At 56.8% G+C, this 20,157-nt stretch overlaps 1 protein-coding gene across 1 annotated transcript in view; it reads right to left on the bottom strand.

Annotated features, from left to right (window-relative positions):
* EEFSEC (eukaryotic elongation factor, selenocysteine-tRNA specific) overlaps positions 1-18,238 on the bottom strand; it is a 181,535-nt gene extending 163,297 nt beyond the window's left edge. The window contains exon 1 of the mRNA XM_056129120.1: positions 17,930-18,238. Coding sequence (XP_055985095.1) covers positions 17,930-18,203 — 274 coding nt within the window. The 5' untranslated portion in view covers positions 18,204-18,238. The remainder of the gene's footprint in view (positions 1-17,929) is intronic.
* Between the last annotated feature and the right edge of the window lie 1,919 nt (positions 18,239-20,157).

Genomic DNA, 20,157 nt, shown 5'->3' on the forward strand with positions numbered 1-20,157 from the left:
GCAGTGACACAATAATGCATGGCCAAGCCCTCTGGGTCTGTCAACCCCCTCCCACCTGCCACCGGCTTGACACTCCTTTTCTCTCATGGGCAAACTGGACCCCGTGGGTGGGCACAGGGGCCCCGCTGTCCAGAGCCAGGGCCAGGCCCCTCCAGAGTGTGGCGGCTGCTACCCACGCCCACCGTCATCTCTAGCGTCTCCTCGCCAGGCTGGACCCTGCTATTCCTGCAGAGACCCACCAAGCCCTTTGGGGGCGGAGAGCGGGGTCATGAACATCCTGGAGGACTCGAAAATCGGTCATTTCGAGTCGGAGGTAGAAGGGACAAAAGTGAGACCCCACCCCCCAATTCCAGCACCGACGGGAAGGTGGGGGTGTGCGAACGTGTCTTTCCAACTCTTTGCTGCAGGCAAAGAGCACCAAGGCGGGAATGGGCAACCCCTTCCCCTGAGTGGACGCAGCTGAACCCCACGTCCCAGGTGCCCTAGGGACACCCTGCCCCTCCCCAGGGCGCAGCTGGTTTCTCTCCTAGGCAGCCCTGGCTCTGGCGGGCACAGGGCCTTGTACAGAGAGAGTGGACGCGGCGCCGACTGAAGGCCGCCTTGGGTTCAGTGGACAGAGCAGGCCTCGGCCCCTGCACCGCCTCCAGCCCCCCAGCACTTCCAGAGTGAAGTGGAACCTTCTCCACGCGGACGCGCCAAGGGGCCAAGCCTGCGCGTGCCCCCGGCTCCAGAAAACAGCCCTTTCCCGCTGGTTTCCTGCTGGAAAGCAGCAGTTCCACTTTCACGACACCCTGTCACCTCTGCCACTGTTGGGACAAGGCGGGCAAGCCGTATTTTCACTGATAGAAAAATAATAAAAAATAAACTTTTTTTTTTTAAGGAAGCAAGATGGCAAGTGGATCCGCAGGAGGGTCGGGAGCTGGGTGGCGCGAGTACAAAGCCGCTGGGGCCACAGTTCACGGTTTCTTTCGCCTCACAGCCGTCCCGACTGTGCTGACCTGCTCACCTCCCACGGGCCGCTCCGCCCAGGACCGCAAGCAAACACTGCCCTCTTGTGCACCAAACGCTCCCCGGCCGCCGCAGACAGCTGAGACCCGCCGTGCCACGCCTCGCAGGGCCGGGGGGACCTGACAGGGAGAGAGTGACACACAGCTGGAACCTGGGGCTGCTCCCAGATCGCCTTCCAGGGCAGATTTCAAGATTAAGAAGTGGAGGGGATGCTTCTGCTGAACAGAACAGGCCTGTCTTTGCTAGAAAACCGTCCTTACTCAAAAAAGAAATTCGGTTTCCTGCGGCAAGTTGCTTATTAGGTGCTTTTCAAAACTTTACAGATGATAAATGAATCTAACGCAAGGAGTGGAGAGCACCAGTTTTTATCCAGAAAACATCTGCTCACAAAAGAAATTCCATTTGCCTTTAGATGTTGGGGATAGGGTGCAGAGAAGGCCGGGATGCCCTTCCGAGGGACCCCCGCCCCAACCCGTCACATCCCCTTCCCCCTTTCTGAAGAGCCCCAACCTCAGAGGGTCTGAATGCTGTGGAAGACCATTCATCATACTAGAGAAACTCCAGGAAGCCAATGGCGAAGAAAAATCCAGAAAGATCCAGTCCTGTCAGGGCAGCAGGGATGCCCAGGCACAGCCTCGTTGGCTGCACCATCTCCGGCTCTGGCTCAGAACCACCCACCAGCCCTCACGCTCACCTCACATGGGCCAATCTCCTACTGGGTTCCTGCCGGGAAGGGAGAGACGGGCAGGTCTGCCCCACCCCCAGCCCCTTTCCTTTTGGGATTGGGGGCAAGAGCCAAGGTCGGCTGAGGACCCGTGACATGAATTACTTTCACTGACCGTCCTGACGCTCATCACTGGGTTTGACGGTTCGGGATGCATCCCCCACCTCTACCTGGTGGTCAGGGCACCAACACAGCCCCAGAGTAAGGCAGATCCTGTTGGCCTGGTATCCGTATCACTCCCAACACGTCAGTCCTTGGGGCTGGAGCAACAGCACAACGGGGAGGGCATTTGCCTTGCACGCAGCTACCTGGGTTCGATTCCCAGCATCCCATATGGTTCCCTGAGCACCGCCAGGAGTGATTCCTGAGTGCTGAGCCAGGAGTACATTGCCGGTGTGACCCAAAAAGTAAAAAAAAAAAAAAACCCATCATCCCTTCCTGTGCCATGGGGGAGTGGGGGCCAGCCGGAAACAGACAGGACTCACTCAAAGGGATGAGGGTGGCAGCCGCCGCCACCTCCCACTCACTGTCATCACTTCAGGAAGCCGAGACATGTCACCGCTTTCTCCTCACACACGGCCAAGGCGGGCAGAGTCTGAATTTCCTTATTTACCCAAAATGCCTCAGCCCGACCCTGGGTTTCTCCTATGAAAACATACTCGAGGGACAGAGCCCGCTGGGACCTTCTCACTGGGGGACAGCTCGGAATTGTCCCCTTGCTCAAAACTCTCCTCAGAGTGACTCCCTCCCCACACTCCGTGAGCCAGGGCCCCGCACACCCTTCGGGTCTCAGCCCAGACTCCCTTTCCTCAGGACGATCCTCCCTGACTTCAGCCCAGAGTCCCCGTGACCATAAGTCCTTCTTGGCCTCCCGAAGCACACACAAAATCCACATCTCAGCACGCTTCCGCTGGCTCCCCTCAAGCCTGCCTCCTCTGGCCCGTTGCAACACCGTGCACCCCCACTCCCGGGGAAAACGGATGGCGCGAGAGCTTCTGGGTGCATCGGTAACGACATACCTTTCCTCCACGGGCCTTTCTGGCAGGGAAGGCAGCAACCCTCAAATACCGGGGGGGACACGCAAGAAAGCCACGAAAGAGGCTAGGCATTAAGAGAAGCAGGGGCTGGGGGGGGGGGGGGCTGAGGGACGCGGGGCCCGAATCCCACAGCACCCCACGTGCCGGCCCCAAGTCCAGGGAGCGAATGATGGAGCTGTCACCCGGGTTTCGGCATCTCTCCCTTGAGAAGATGAACAGTGCATGACACCGCGCATGTGGCCAGCCAGCGGGGAGACCCACGTCCTGGGCCAGTGGGGGGAAGCGTCCGTCCCCATCCCGTCTCCAGGAGTTCCATCCCCCTCCCAGCCAACGGCACAGCACGGATGCACGCGGCGGCCCCCAGCTCACTCCCAGCAGCCCGGGCCCGAAGCAACCGGCTCCCCAGGAAGTTTACACGTGGGAGGAAATGCGGCCCAAAGCTCGGAAATCAGAGGCAGAGACTGCCGTCTGCCATGCTGGCAGAGCCAGGGTCGCCCGGCGGACAGCTGGCACCCCGCGCACCGCTGGGGGGTCCTGCGCGCCCCTCATCTCCGCCAACTCTTTGCAGAACGAGCCCTGGCACTGGGCGCAGGCTTGCATTATACTCATTTCCCCGTCCCCGAGCTCTGGGGCAAGTTTAAAAGTCCTCGTCCTGTCTCCAAATCAGGTCTGAATTAATACCCTTCCTCAAAAGAACTCCAGTAGCAAAGTGGAAACAGACGGCCAAGACAATGCCCTTTGAAAGCCCAGCGGGAACGGCTGGTGACAATGCCGCCCCTGGCTCCTCCGCGAGAAACCTGAAGGTTAAAGGTTCACGGAGGCAGGAGAATTACCAAAGTACAAGTTTGTTCAAATTTCCTCCGGCAGATTTAAACAACCGGGGTCAAGCTGAAGATTGCCGGCGCAAACCTAGGAGACAACTCAGCCCCTTTGAACTGTGTGGAGAAAGGAAAATATACGGCCGGGGAGGGATCTGTGTTAGAGCTTTTAAAAATGTTCTTGCAAAGGTCACCCCTGCTAACTCCGAGTCGGCCCCTTGAAGGATGTTTGGAAACGGCTTCTCTGAGGCCACAGGGCTGCTGCCGGGACGCGCCGTGTGCGGTGAGCGGCTCCGGGGTCGCCGTGTTCCCGGCATTAGCGAGCTGACCCTCCCTGGGCATGAAATTAACCATCAGCACGGCAGAAATCTGCTCCGAGTTAAACTACTTTGCTACGCAAAGTGGCCTGAAAATGAAATATGAGGATTGAATTTCCATTGGAAGATTAACTTGTCTAACCTCCAGGCGGGTCCCGTCCACCGTGAACTCTGTCTGGCCAGCGGTGGAAAGGAGCACCGGTGGGCGGGCAGCAGCAGGGGGCAGTGGAAAATGACCTATTCATTCATTCATTTGTTCATCCGCCACCCATTCATTCATTCATTCATTCATGCTTGTTCCCGAGCCCTCGGAGGTGAGACTCCGATGATAAAAGGTCCTGCCTTCCAAGGGATCAAGTCCCGAAGAAAGTGTCATCCAGCCATCAGAAAAGGACTACCGGTGGGGGCTGGCGTGACAGCACGGTGGGGAGGGTATCTGCCTTGCACGCGACCCACCTGGTTCCATTCCTGGCATCCCAGAGGGGCCCCCAGCACCACCAGGAGAGAGCCCTGAGCACAGGGCCAGGAGCAAGCCCCGAGCACCACTGGGTGCTCAGAAAGAAAGAAAGAAAAGAAAGAAAAAGAAGATGATGCTAGATGGAGGAGGAAGTGAGATCTCGGGCTCCATGCAGGATGTCCTTGGCAGCCTCGACTGAAGGTCCCCTAGTTCCACCTGGGGGGACCCGAGGGGAGCACACAGCAAGAGGTGGGTGGTGGGGACAGGGAGGCTGCGTCAGCCAGGCCGGAGAACAGGGCGGGTGTCTCCACAGGGGAAGCGAAGAGTCCCGTGACAGCAGTTTCCACAGCGTCCAGCTCCGTGGGGGAGGGCAGCTCTGAGGGGGGGTGGGGCATGGTGGCGGCTGCCTGTCCTGCGAAGGACAGCCTGGGTCAGAGGGCACCCAGGAGGGGCAAGACGTGTCGTAGGGCTGGGGGCCTGCCACAGGCCACGTTGGAGGCTACGGAAGCGGGGGGGTAGGGGGGGGGGGCGGGGTGCCGCCCTGCAGACGCAGAGGCTGGCTGGGGTCTGTGGTGGGCACAGGGGGCCCAGCCAGCCCCTGGGTGCACGGGGCTCACGCAGCTGAAATCGGAATCAGGAAAATGAAATCAAATTAAAACGTCAGCTTCCCGGCGGCACGGACCGCGGTGCAATCTCTCTAGCGGGGCGATTCCTGGGGCTCACAGCCACACTCACGCCCGGCTGCTCCACGTGTGAAAATGTTGCTGACCCCACCGCTCTGGGGGGAAAGTGACCGTGCCCGTGTGGCCACAGCCAGCTACCCGTCCCAGCCGTCTGGGGCTGCCTGTCTGTGAGCACCACGGAGCCAGAGCTCAGAAAATGGGACCCTCCTTCCATGCACCCCTGGCACCGTTGCGGGGATTCTGAGGAGCACCCTGCACTGTGCCCTGAGCCATTTTACTTATCTGCTTCGGCAGGGGGCGGGGACCATGGATGATGCCAGGAGTCTCTCTCTCTCATACACACACGCACACTCACCACATACAAGGCAAGCTCCCTACCACTGCACTAACTCTCTGGCAGGAGAAAAAGCTCCCAGAATTCTTTCCACTCACAACCCCTTTGCACCCAAGAAATTTTTACGTGACTCTGGGTACAGAGGTATAGAAAATAGGTATAAAAACTCAAATACTGGGCAAGAAATCATGAAAAATGTATTTTTCCAACAAATCTTTTATACTTTTTCATGAACACGCCCCCCTCCCATATTCAGTTACGTGACCCACAGTTTAAGCAGGAAGACTTTAACCGAGCTCCCCAAGCTACGGTATGGGGGGCGGGGAGAAAGAAAAGGCCAACCAGAAGCAACACAAGGACAGTGGGAGGCGGGCCAGGGTCCTCAGACACTCTGGTGGTGCAAGGCTGCAGTGACTACGCCCATCAAAGTCAGAAACATGGAAAGTACTGAATCAGTGCTGAAACACTGAATGTCTATAACTCAACTATGAAAGACTGTAAATCAGTGCTTCAAAAAAAAATCTATTGTAAATAATTATAAAAATGAAGAAGGAGGTGTAGGAAGAAGAGGAGGAGGAGGAGGAGGAGGAGGACAGGTGAAGAAGAAGGGGAAAGATGAGGGGGGGAGGAAGAGGAGGAGGAGGAGGAAGAGGAGGAAGAGGAAGAGGAAGAAAAAGAAGGTGCCCATCAAGCCCAGTTAAACTCTCTGGTCCCCAAGCACCAACCGGGGTCATTCCCAAGCACAGATTCTGTAATAGCCCCTAAGCACCACTGGGTGACCCCAACACACCAAGACACACACACACACACACACACACACACACACACACACATTCGCGCCAAGGGATTTGGTGGTCATGGCAAGAGGCCTCTGAATCACCAGGAAGCGACGGTAAGCAGCTACTTTTGTGTTTCTCATGTACATATGACCATCTGACCTCCGACTCAGGGCAGCTCGTGGGACCACGCAGCGACAGGGACCAAACTGGGGGCCTCACACATGCCAGCACGTGAGGCAGCCCGAAGCTGTCTCCCGGCCACCACAGAGCTACTTTCTGCAAGGAACAGCCTGCAATGTGGCCGGAAAAGGTGAGCTCGATCCCAATGCCAGGTGACAAACAGTAGCCACCGGCCCGCCGGAATGACAGAGCAGCCCAGATCGATCTCGGGTGCAGCCCCCCAGGCCAGCCAGGTCAGGCTCCTGAGCGAGCCCAGCAGGTCAACGCCAGCCAATCCCCAAGCCCAGAGCTACAAGAAGAAAGTCAGGTTTATCTTTCGGTGGCACCTGTGTGCGCCACGACATAAACATCCCCGGGAAGTAGGTTAAGAGACAAAGGAAATCGTTCCTGTCTTCCGGGGGGCCCCCAGCCCGGAGAGCATCATCACAACCCAGAGATAGGGAGCGAGGCAGAGTCAACTTCGCTCTCCACTGCGGAACTTGTTTCTTCTGCTGCCAAGAGGGGCTCGCCACGTGGGCGCAGCCCCCCCTCTGCTCCCCAGCCCACCAGGGCCACTTCAAAGCAGCAGGAACCTAATCACACCGCGCGCAGGAAAACAAAGGACCCAATTAACAACAACAAAACACAAGACTCAAATAATCCGGGGGAGAAGAGACGCGGGAGTCTCTCTCTGACAAACTGACAGGTATCGAGGGCTTCGCTGAGCCGCAGTTCGGACCAGAGAAGGCCCGGGCCTGAGCACACAGGACACACGGTGAAGGGACCCAGGGCCCGAGGGGGAAGCCCCTGCTAGGTCTGGCTGGCAGGGGCCGAGATCATGCCCACCCACGTCCGGTGCCCGAGCAGGGGCAGAGGCTCCCTGGCTTGTCACATCTGCACCCCCAGCCAGACTGTTCCTTTGGCCTGCAGGCCAGGTTGGACAGTGGGGCGGGCGGGGGAGAGGAATGCCACTCGTCACCACAGCCCCCACCTAAAGCCCACCCGGCCCTCTCCCAGGGGCTGCCAGGCAGGCTCTGCGCCCCCATCTCACCCCCCAGGAGCCTGGCCCTGGCACTACCATACTGGACCCCGCTGGCAAGCTCTCGACCAGCCTTCAAAGCAGAAGCCGCACCCCCTCCCACCCACACACTGTGGCCCCACAGCTGCTGCTCTCGGACCCCCCGCCCAACCCCGACACCTCTGGCTCCTCAGCCTACCAGGCCTCCTGCTTGGACGCCTGCCCCGGCCTTCAGGCTGTGGACACTTCTGCCGCCTCCGGCTCTCTTACTGAGTCCTCACGGCTCTTCACCGGAAGCAGTACTGTCCACTGCTACCCAACCAACCTGGGGCTGTGAGATCCATTGGTTTTTCTTTCGTTTTGTTTTGTCTGCTTTATGGGTCATGCCTGGCTATGCTCAGGGGTTCCTTCTGGCTCTGCACTCAGGACTCACTCCTGGCAGTGCTCAGGGGACCCTATGGAATGCTGAGAATCGAACCCAGGTCAGCTGCGTGCAAGGCAAACGCCCTCCCTGCTGTACTATCGCTCCAGCCCCCCAAGATCCATTATTTTTGTTCCCCACCACCACCACTTGGGGGGTTGGTTTATTTATCTATTTATGTTTTTAGAGGGAGTTACTCCCAGTGGCACTCTGGGGCCATGCGGTGACAGGGACCCAGCCAGGGTCAGCTACATGGAAGGCATGTGCCTCGATCTCTGGACTAAGACCCCAGAAAGCATCCACTGCAGACCACTGACCTTTACAGGCCAGAGTGGCACCACCTGAGCCTTTCCCCACACACACAGAAGCCCCTAGCAGGGCTCGGCAACCAGACGTGGCTGGAACCCAGGCAAGGGCAGCCAGAGGAAACGGCGGCCCTGAAGCACAACTGTCCCCCTCCTCAGCACCGCCCGCATGCTGCCCATGGCTTCCCGTGTTTCGAGAAAAGCCTAGAGCCTGGACTGCGGTACAAAACCTCTAGGTTGGTGGGTGGGAGGGAGGGTATACTGGGGTTCTTGGTGGTGGAAAATGTGCACTGGTGAAGGGACGGGTGTCTGATCATTGTATGACTGACCGAGACTCGAACTGAAAGGCTTTGTGACTGTTCTCACGGTGATTGAATAAAAAAAAGAAAAAGAAAGAAAAGAAAAAGCTCCTAGAAGGGAATCTGAAGATGTTTCAAACTGGAGTGACTGATCTCAATATGGTTGATCTGGAACTATCTGGGTTCAAACAACAGTAAAGCTCAAGCCCCCACCCCCACCCCCCAAAAAAAACTCCAGGTTTTCTGAAGGCTAACAGTGAAGGCTTAACCTGTAACATGGTGGTAATCTCTTACACAAGGGCTTAATGGCTCCATGGTGAGCTACACAATCTTCACTCACTTTCTTCCAAGGAAACTTCTTTTGATCATTCTATTAGTTAATTATTGATAATAAATAATGTGAGAGAAATTACTGAGGCCCTGCTGTGGGGGCAGGCTGAAGGGGTGGTTGGGAAAATTGGAGACAATGGTGGAGGGAAGGTGTAATGGTGGTGGGACTGGGCTTGGAAAATTAAATGCCTGTAACAAATCGTCATGAACAGCTTTGCAAACCACAGTCTTCAGATAAAGTCTAAGGGGAATTCTTTTTAATTAAAAATAAATAAAATAAAAATATATTTAAAACTATTGTGGCCACCAAAACAAATCTACGAGTTGGACTTGGCTGCCCCTCTCCTGCCAGGCACGAGGACAGAATGGGCAGAGTCAAGAAGAGGCCAGAAGGGCCCAAAGAGAATCCAAGTGGCCGGTAGCTCCGCTGTTGTTACCATGGTGTGCTGGATCAGCCCAATGACTGCAGCTCAGCACTTGACTCCAACAGGACTGAGTCAAGAGTTCTCACAGGGTGGGAGAACAGAGCTGCGAATCGTGCTTCTGCAAGGACCTGGGAGCAGGGATGCATCAGGAACTACTACAGGGCCGGAGCGATAACAGCGGGCAGGGCGTTTGCCTTGCATGTAGCCAACCTGGGTTCGATCCCCAGCATCCCTTTGGGTCCCCCAAGCATCGCCAGGAGCAATTCCTGAGTGCAGAGCCAGGAGTAACCCCCGAGCATCGCCGGGTGTGACCCAAAAGGCAAGATAAATAAATAAATAAATAATAAAAAGAACTACTACAACCCAGTAATAAAAAAGACGAACCACCTACATAAGAATCGGACCAGGGGCTGGAGCGATAGCACGGCAGGTAGGGCATTTGCCTTGCACGCGGCCGACCTGGGTTCGATTCCCAGCATCCCATATGGTCCCCTGAACATGGCCAGGAGTGATTCCTGAGTGCAGAGCCAGAAGTAGCCCCCGAGCATCACCGGGTATGATCCAAAAAGAAAAAAAAAAAAGAAATCGGACCAAGGCTCCCAACAGTTCTCCAAAGGCAGCACATGAGGCAGCTGCTGAGCCCCACGTGTCATCTCTGAGAGAGGCACGGAAGCCCCAGGGAGACAGAGCCCAGCGACAGGATGGCTGGAGACCAGGAGACGCAGGAACAAGGTTGCAGAGACATGAAGAAACCTTCAAGCACGGCTGACAGAAAAGGCAAATGGCACCGCCACCACCACAGAACAGAGCCCAGCAGGGCTGGGGTGACCCGGGTTCGATCCCCAGGACCCCAGGCGTGATTCCTGGGCACAGAACCCAGAGTAAGCCCTGAACACTGAGTGTCCCCAAAACCAAACCAAACCAAACCAAACCAGTCTGTTGGCTCCTCAGGAAGCAGCCGAGAGCGCTGGCATGTGGCCAGACAGACCCAAGACTCCGAGTTCAGTCCTTACAACACAGCCTGGTGAGTCCCGCTGAGCGTGGCCCCGGGAGCACTGGGGCCAAGCTCTGGACCCTCCAACCAGTATCACTGTGACTGGCACCCAAGACCCCCAAACACTGCCTGAGAACCTTCTCCCCACCACCACCACCACCACCAAAAATAAATAAAGTAGATCCAGAACCATCACACGACCCAACAATTCCAGTCCTAGTGATAAACCTAAAACAATGAAAACACGTGCCCAGATGACCACAGAAGAATTATGCAAAATGATTTTAAAAATTAGGAAAAAATAATTTAAGTCTCATAGGAGCTGGATCAAAGGTACAGCAGGTGAGGGGCTTGCCTTGCATGCAGCCAGCCAGGGTTCGATCCTCGGCACCCCATATGGTCCCCCAAGCTCATCAGAAGTAATTCCTGAGCACCACCAGGTGTGACCCAAAAACAAACAAAACACAAACAAAACAAAACAAAGTAAAAAGTAGCACATTTGTACAGCTGACTACTATTTAGTTGTAAGAGAGGCATGCAGTAAGGCCTGGGGGAGCCGGGATTGGCCAGAGCTGCAGGCTGGAGAGGAAGATGCCGGCTGAGTTAGAAGCCAGCGAAGCAGAGGCACGAGAGCCCATGAGAAGTGACGGAACTGCAGGCTTGCGTGTTTTATTCTGGTTGGCGTGGTCTCCAGTGGGGTCCGGCGGCTGGGTCATTCCCCAGTTCCTAAGGTCTGGCCCTGGATGAGGGGTATTGCAAGTGGTCATGACAGCCCCAAGGAGGACAAGTCAGGCCCTTAAGACCAGCAGACAGCTTAGGCCAGCTGTGGCAAGCGCCCAGTGCAAGCCCCTGACCTGCTGCTCTCCTGGGCCTGTCTGCATCTCTGCTGTGCCCACTGGAAAGTGGACCTTAGTTTGCAGGACTTTTGCATCTAGGTGGTCTGTGTCCACTAACACCCAAGCATGGAAGACCCTATATTTTGTCATAAGGGAAAGTTACTGGTTTTCAGACAGAAAAGAATACATTGTTTCAGGGACAAAAAAAATAGATACAAGAGTAAATTTCATGTAGTGTGTATCCAATCACAAATAAAAATAGATTCCTGGGAAGTCAGAGTTTAAGAGTACAGCAGGAAGGGCGTTTGCCTTGCACAAGGCCAACCCGGGGTCAATTCCCAGCATCCCCTTGTGGTCCCCTGAGCACTGGCAGGAGTAATTCCTGAGTGCAGAGCCAGGAGTAACCCCTGAGCATCGCCAGGTGGAACCCAAAAAAATAAAATTGATTCTCATCGGTTTTTACAGAAGAGATGAGCACTGCTCATGCTACACGCTGGGTGAACCTTGAAGGCAGTAGCAGAAATGAGACCAAACGTGGCAGCCAGAGAGGCCAGCGGTCAGTGTGAAGAAAGGAGCCCAGGGGGTGGGGAGCAGCTCGCAGGCAGAGACGGTGCCCACTGACACGGCTCTGCCAATGGCCAATCCCGGCACACGCCTGAGATGTGAGTTCAGTCTCGAGATAAAACTGCTTCGGGGGGTCCGAGAGCCACGGAGGACAATGGGGGTTTCTGCCTGCCATGGGTGCAGCAATGGACGCCGGTCCAGAGCTGGGCAGAGCTGGGCAGAGCCACGGTGCCAGGCTGAGCACGAGAGCACTGGGGCCTGGTCCCTGCGAGAGCCAGTCCTGCCCTGCCCACTCCCCTTGACCCCCATCCCCGGAGTGGTCACGTGGGTAGTTCCACGTCCCCTGGACAAGGCCTCCGGGTTGTCCAGAACACCCGAGTCGCAGTACGGTCCTCCAGGAACCATTCCAGTCAAAGAGCAGCTGGGTGCCCCGAGGCAGGGCTGCACCCCACCCCTACCCCGACCTGTCAAGTGTCAGCAGGGCCCAGGAGTCAGTCTCTAGGCTTCATTCACGAGCTGTTTCCCGGGATGCCTGCCCAAACCTTATTCCAACCTGGATGGAGTGAGTTGTTTTTTTTTTTCTTTTTCTGAAGAAAAACCCAAGAGACACGCTGATAGAAAACAAAGGGGATGCTAAGTGAAAAGTTTAAAAGCAATTAATTTTAAATGATTTCAGCTTTACCAAAAGCTGTGGCTATGATTTCCTTCTGACTTTGATTATAACCTTCCAGCAAAATATTTGCCTCAAGAAGGCAAAGTCTTTGCATTATTTTCTATTCCTAGCATGACTACAAAAATATTCTTTGATTTAACATTTGATATGTTTTGTTCTCAAGGGCAAGCCCCATGAGAAGAAAAATGTACCCCAACAGAATGAAATATGACTACCTGATTCCATTTTTCTTTCCTGTTGGTGCCTGCTCAAATATTCTGCATTAATTTAAACTCCAGGCTGTGCCTCTGATGTCGCGCTGCTCCCACAGTCACCCAGACCAAAGCAAAGTCACCCGCTGTCCAGCGTCGGAAGAAAGCGCTGCAGACAAGGCTCAAGTGAGTCTCGGGGAGACAGGGAAAGGCACCCGCTGAAGGCGCTCAGGTGGGCCCCGGGCGTGATAAGGCCACAGTAACGTGCATTTGCATAGTGGCCCACTTCCTGCCGACAAAAAAGAGGCTTTAAGCAACTTCACTCAGAGACCCCAGGACTGGCCTCGGCTTCCCTTGCTGGCAGAGGACATGGCCGAGGTGCGGGGAGGGGTGGGTTGGGGGGGCAGGTATGGGGTGGGGGGGGTCCTTCACCCACGCATGAGCACCAGGGTTCCAGGAACAGAGCCCTGGCACAGCCCAGGCACAAAAGTCACGGTGAGGGCAGGAAGATGGTTCCGTGGCAGAAAGCACCGGAAGGCCAGGAGTTCAAAGTCCACGGGAGTCTGAGAGTTTGGCTGTTGAGGATCCCTACTGCGGACAAAGGTGGGGGCGGGGGCTGGGTCCAGGGCGAGCCTGAGGTTAGGATCAGCGCAGGCCCAGAGCCAGCACCAGCCAGCCGGACCTGGGGGGATGGTGCCAACGCCACTGTTGGTGGTTACTGCAGGGGAAAGGAAACTTATTGCTAAAGAAGCATTTCCCTTGCTCCCTTAAACACACCTTACTCAGTATTCAGACCAAACACCCATGAACAACTCCAGACTCATAAGAAACAAAAGGCAAAAAAAAAAAATTTTAAAAAGTGGGGCTCGGGCCAGTTACTTGGCTGGTTTGGCCTCAGAGTAGCACATCCAATGCCCTTAGGGCCCAGGCCCTGTCAGAAACAGGAATTACATGCCGACGTACGAGGGCACCCCAATTCCGATGGAGAGTGCCCCTTCACTCATCCACCCGGGGTCCAGAGCGAGCCCTTCAGAACTGCCAGCAGCCCACAAGGCTACAGCGTCCCGGCAGTCCAGGCCCCGGCCAGGGCCCTGCTACGTGGGCACCCACGGTACAGGTGCTAGGGACCCGGAAGGGAATGCAGCGACGTCGTCTCCCAGGCTGCCCCGCCAAGGTCCCGGGGCTGCTCAGGGTGGTGTCCCTGCAAGGAGAAGGGTCTGGGGTACAGCCAGTGAGGGTGGGCAGCACCTGCTGGCAGGCGAGCCAGACAGGAAACACACGCCGGGAGCAGCCCAGGAGGCCGAGCTGGGGACAGGCGACAAGGCAGGGCCGGAGAGCGCGCTCATTAACCACGGGAACAAAAGGCCGGGAGACACGGCACTGTTAATCCTCAGAGCCGCCCTGCGCTATAAATTGCCAGGCTGGGATCTGCACATTTTTCAGGCTTCCTCTCTCCTGCCACGGCGAGATTGAGGATGGGCCCAAGTCCCTCACCCCCAGCCGAGGCTTTCACACATACATTACTGAACCTTTTTTGAAGTTCGAACCCTGAAAGATTTATCCTCTAAACATGGACCCAGGAGAAGGATCGCCGGGGAGCTCGGGGCGGGTGCGCTCGCTCACTGCCACTCAGGCGGCTGCAGGAATAGGGCGGCGGCCACATCCCGCGACAGGTGCAAACCAAGCCCTGGTTTTAGGCCTCAGTTCCTCCACCTGCGAAATGGGAATGAGCACTCTAGACTGAGGGTAAAATGAATAAACGACAGTGTAGGGCGAGAGCTGAAGAAATGCCAAGTCATCCCACATGGTCCCCCGAGCACCCCCAGAAGTAATACCTGAGTGCAGAGCCAGGACTAACCCCCGAGCATCACCCAAAAAGCAATAAAAAAAAAAAGGAAAGAAATACAAAGTACTGCTGATCCGGGTCACTTTTAACAAACTCTCCAAGGGACACGTGGATCACAGAAATCAGACCCCATTTTCACTGAGTTAGAAAGAGATCCATTTTGAGTGTTAAAATACTGGGGGGAGCAGCAGAGCTTCTGGGAGTCGACTCAGGGGACTCAGGGGGTACTGAATCCAGAGGTCACCACTGTGGGGAGGACGCTCGTGCCCTGTCCCTCTGACCGGCCAGGGAACGCACAGCAGATCCAGCACAGCAAGCCTTCGTCCTCGCTAAAGCTCAAGGCTGCTTTCAAAGTCTCCCCAGGGCTCCTGGCCCCAACCCCCCACCTCCAGCCCTGACAAAGCATGGTTCTGAAGCCCGCGCGTACCACCCTGGAGGGCCTCCAGCCCAGGACCCATGGCCTCTGCCACACCTTCCTGCACACTGGGCCGGCTGCAGCCTATGTGCTGAGCACCCTGATTCCAAAGGGCCTGAGAGCAGGGCCAAGGGAGCACCCCGAGAGGGACATGATCTTCACCTCCTCACCCCAGAAAGTGAGTTGTTCCCGTCTCGGCCTGTGTGCAAAGAGATCTACCCGGGCCCTTGGCACCCAGGGCAGCAGGGGAACTCCTGCAGGGTATGCCCCCAAGGGAGGCTGGGCCCTCTGCTGGCCGCCCTCAGCCCACTAACTCAGGAAACCCTGTCCTGACTCCCTACAAGGCCCAAGCTGGGGCCCCACCTCAGTAGTCATCTGGAGCGTGCAGGAGGCTGCTGGGACTCACGGAGCTCCCAGTCTGGGGGAGGACAGAGACAACCTCCCCCCCGCCCCCCCAGCAGGGCTAGGAGAAAGAACAAGGGGAGTTTAGAGAGGGGGGTCGGAGGACATGCTTGAGGAAGATAATGCTCCAGTTGGTGAGCGGGTGAACCGTGAGGTGGACCAGAGCAACAGTGGGCACCCAGGGGTCTAGTCCATGTCCTCTGCAGAAATGAGACAAGTGTGGCTGCAGTCGGGAGCAAGGGCAAGGCCAGGAGGCTGGCAGGGACCATACCACAGCTCCGAGGGACCCGCAGGAAGCCTCACAGCTGAGCAACAGCATGCTCTGGCGAACACTGCTGAAAGCAGAGCCCACATTCCGGAGAGTAAGGCTCACACTGGGAGGAGTTGGCCTCCGGGGTTATTTCAAGAAAGCAAAGCTCCCTGGGGCACCGGTTGGGGCTCCATGTGTGAGGCCATGGGTGCAAGCTGCACCCCAAAGGCACACCCACAAACAGAAGGGGGGGTGTCCTCAGAGTCAGAGCCGGTCAGGGGCAGCGGCACCGGGTGCCGGCATGAGACAGGACACTTCCCAAGCCAGGCCTCGGCCTTTTCTGAGCAAGAAGGGGACCCTGTCCACCACACAGGTATCGGAGCAGCGGAGCTAGCCAGGGCAAATACTCACAGGCAAATACTCACACAAATACTAACAAGACCCTTCCACTCTAGAGAAAAGACCTGCTTTCCCCTGATGTCCCTGAGGAGGGCAAAAACAACCAACCCAAGGAAGAACAGGAACAGCCATGGTCTGTCTGTTGCTCCCAAAAGCCTCTTCTTATTTTCGAGGGGGGCATCCCTAGAAATGCTGGGGGCAAGGGGGTGCTAGCCCCTGCCGATCGTGAGGTGTCAGGGACCTAACTGGGGCTCCCAGCCCTTCCAGCCATCTCCCTGGTCCCCTGGGCCAAGTGAGAGATAAGGGTCTCTCCGCACTCAGGAAGTCAGAGCAAAGAAAGCAACGAGGTGCCAACGAGAACAGATAAATCCTGTTTTTCTCTGAAGGCCTTACAGTCTAGACCAAGGACCTGAGCCCTTGCAGTCCCGAGCAGGAAAAGGCATCTGCTGGTGGCTTGGGCAGGAGAGGTGGGGTGGGACACACATGGAGACCGAAGACAGCGACCAGGGAAGGGGAGAAGCAGCAGCCCCCACTCTGACCCAAGTTCCTCCAAGTTCCTCAACAAGTGGTGGCTCCCAGCACCTGCCCTGCAGGCTTGCCTGAGACGCGGGCACCGAGAAAAGCCAGGTCAATAAAGGACTGTCGGTCACCACTGCCAGCCGGGGCACGGAGGGCCAGGATTAAGCTCAAAGGCCACACAGCCAATGAGACCGAAAGCCACTCGAGGCCTCAAGTCCAACTTTGTCTGAGTCTAGAAGTATGTGCTCTGCCACACTGTTATTACAAGGGGAAAAAACTGGAAACTTGCCTTCTTATGGGATGCAGGGGTGCGAGGGACTAAGTATGTAGGCAACGGGATTTGGCAGACTTTCTTCCTTGCTTTGTGTGTGTGTGTGTGTGTGTGTGTGTGTTGCCAGGGATCAAGCACGGAAGGAATGGGCTTGGTCACTGAGCCACATCCCCAGCCCACTGTCTTGTGACTGAAACTAGCTCAGAGGTTACATCCTAAAGGTGCCTGGATGTGACCGAACAGAACTGGGTATATGGGGAGGGGAGAGGGGCCAGGGGCAACCACTTAGGGTCTTCTGGTGATGAGCAGGACTGGAGGAGTGACCTCAGGGAGTGACCTCACAGGCCTCTGAACCTCTGGGCCCTCTGCTGTAACACTGGAGGACAGGTCTGTGGGCTAGTTAGGGGGGTTGGCCACTGAAAACGGTCACCACTTCATCATAGAGCTGGGATGGAGACACCAACAAACAAACAGAGGCCAGCCGCCAGCCAGCCCACAAAATCATTGGTTAAGTATTTAACAGGTGCTCCTGGGTGTGCCGAACACTCCTGGAAGGAAACAGAAAATGGGTGGGGACGGGAGGGAGAAGGGGACCAGGTACTCGAGTCCGCCATGAGACAGTGATGCAGTTACAGACTCTTGGCTAGATGACTGTAGTATTGTTATGGCTTGCCTCCTGAAATGAAACTCTGTCCACCGATTTTAAGTGTGGTACAAAGGGTCGAGAAAAGGCATCAGAAGTCTGTGATAGTGACTTCCTCCAGAGAGACAGCAGGGACTGGAAGGGGCCTTTTGCCTGATTTGTGATGTCTGCGTGGAGTACAATTTTATGTAGACTAAATGGCCTGTGTTAAGATGTTTTGGCATCACCCAAGAAAATTCACAAATCCTTCGTTCCCATCTGTTCAAGTCCCATGAGCTTATCGTGCAGATACACTGGGGGCCTCCCAAAGACTTGGGAGTTGCTGGCTCGTCTGTGCCAAGAACCCGAACGGGCCTCCACGTGCACCTCTGAGTTCGGGAAAGGAAACGCTGGGTGCGAGTGCTAGAGGGGGTGTCACCTGCCCCTTCAGGCCGAGGCACCGGTCTGTGCAGACACACACAGACACACGTGTAGTGCTGAGCGCGACCGTTCTGTTTTTAAGGGAAGATGCTGGGACACGCACACGGAACAGGTGATGGAACGCAGCATGACCGAGACCCAACGTGAACAACTTGGTAACTGTGCATCTCACGGTGTTACAAGAGAAGAATATTGGGATATTGGGAAGGGGGGAGTGGGGCTTTGTTCCAGACCCCCAGGCCGGCTTTCACGCGGAGTCCTTCTGACCTGACACGCAGGACCTGGGGCCAGAGGTGGGCTCTGGGTGGGCGTGGGGCGCCGGAGCCCAGGCCGGCCCGCACTGGGGTCTGGGGCTGGTGTCCTGCCGCTCGCCCCCGCCCGCCCGCGCTCACCGCCGATGATGGTCCTGATGAGGGAGGCGTGCCCCGGGCAGTCCACCAGCGTGACCTGCAGCATCTGCGGCGCGCCGGGCGCGGCCCCCGCGGGCAGCGGCACCGAGAAGCACGAGAAGCCCAGGTCGAGCGTGATGCCGCGCTCGCGGCTCTGCGGCTGCTTGTCGAAGGCGGCCGTGGCGGCCGTGGTGCTCAGCGCCCGCGCCAGCGCCGTCTTGCCGCTGTCGATGTGGCCCAGCACCCCCACGTTCACGTTCACCCGCCGCTCGGCCATGCCGCCGCCGCCGCCGCCGCCGCCGCCGCCGCCGCCGCCGCGCCCCGCCCCGCGGTCCGCCCGCTCAGCCGCACCCCCGCCGCCGCGCGCGCGCGCTCGCCCGTTCCGGCGCCCAAGCGTCCGCCCGCCCCGCCGGTGGCCCGCGCGCTCCGGCCCGCGGGCGCCCTGCAGCCGCCGGGAGCCCGAGGGCGAGGGGACTCTGTCCGTCCGTCCGTCCTTTCGTTCTGCCGTCCGTCCCTCCTTCCATCCATGCGTCCCTCCATCTGTCCATTCATCCGTCCGTCCGTCCGTCCATCCAACCCTCCGTCAGCCCTTCCATCCGTCCCTCCGTCCATCCCTCCGCCCGTCCTTCCGTCCATGTGTCCTACCATCTGTCCATTCATTCGTCCGCCCATCCGTCTGTCCATCCATCCGTCGGTCCGTCCTTCCGTCTATTTGTCCGTCCGTCCGTTCATCTGTCAATCCGTCCGTCCATCCATCCATCCGTCCATCTGCCCATCTGTCCATCCATCCGTTGGTCCATCTGTCTGTCCATCTGCCCATCCGTCCGTCCCTCCGTCCGTCCTTCCATCCATGCGTTCCTCCATCCGTCCATCTGTTCGTCCATCCATCCGTCCCTCCTTCTGTCCATGCGTCCCTCCATCTGTCCATCCGTCCGTCCGTCCGTCCGTCTATCCAACCCTCCGTCAGCCCTTCCATCCGTCCCTCCGTCCATCCCTCCGCCCGTCCTTCCGTCCATGTGTCCTTCCATCTGTCCATTCATTCGTCCGCCCATCCGTCTGTCCATCCATCCGTCGGTCCGTCCTTCCGTCTATTTGTCCGTTCATCCGTTCATCTGTCAATCCGTCTGTCCATCCATCCATCCGTCCATCTGCCCATCTGTCCGTTCATCCACCAATCCTCCGTCCATCCACCCGTTGGTCCATCTGTCCGTCCATCTGCCCATCCGTCCGTCCATCCGTCTGTCCGTCCATCCGTCCCTCCGTCCTTCCATCCATGCATTCCTCCATCCGTCCATCTGTCCATCCATCCATCCGTCCATCCTTCTGTCCATGCGTCCCTCCATCTGTCCGTTCATCCGTCAGTCCGTCTGTCTATCCATTCGTCCTTCCATCTGTTCGTCCGTCCGTTCATTTGTCAATCTGTCCATCCATCCATCCATCTGCCCATCCATCCGTCCATCCATCCATCTGTCCATCCATCCATCTGTCCATCCATCCATCCATCCATCCATCCATCCATCTGTCCATCCATCCATCCATCTGTCCATCTGTCCGTCCATTCATCCATCCATTTGTCCATCCACCCAGTACTGCCCATTCAAGGCGTTGGTAGGCCAAGGTGCTCTATTTTATTGGGGAGCATCAACAGGCGAAGCAACAGTTCAAATCCCACGGTTTCAGATGGCAAGCAGCCCCTCTAGAGGAAACAGAAGCAGAGAGTACGCCCCCCAAAATAATAAGAATAAACTCAAAATCCCTGGGAAGAGCTGTAGACCTCTTTGAATGGGAGCATTTGTTTTGATTTCTGTTTCCCTTCCCTCCCCTTTTGTCGTTAGGGTTGTTACGGGGACTGGGCATCTCACACACGCTTGTGTGGTCGGGGATCATACGTCTGGTGGAGGTATTTACATGCTCAGCCTCACTGCTGCACACTTCCGTTTCAGTGCTCACTGGAGCTCACACTCATTTGTGGTACTTTTGCATGCTCCGGTTGCTCCCTAGGGGTCGCTGTGGAGCACACATGTCCTCACAGGGATCGCACTCAACACTCCTGCTTGTAATGCACACACCTCTTTGGTTGGCATGCTCCCTGAGGAGGGGTGGGGGAACGGTCACATTTTTTTTTAATTATCATAACTGCATGATTTACCAAGTTGCTCATCATGCAGTTGTTTCAGGTATTCAATGTTTCAACTCCAATCCCACCACCAGTGTGCCCTTCCCTCCACCGG

This window comes from Sorex fumeus, unplaced genomic scaffold, assembly GCF_029834395.1.
Source record: "Sorex fumeus unplaced genomic scaffold, SorFum_2.1 ptg000072l, whole genome shotgun sequence".
Classification (NCBI taxonomy): domain Eukaryota; kingdom Metazoa; phylum Chordata; class Mammalia; order Eulipotyphla; family Soricidae; genus Sorex; species Sorex fumeus.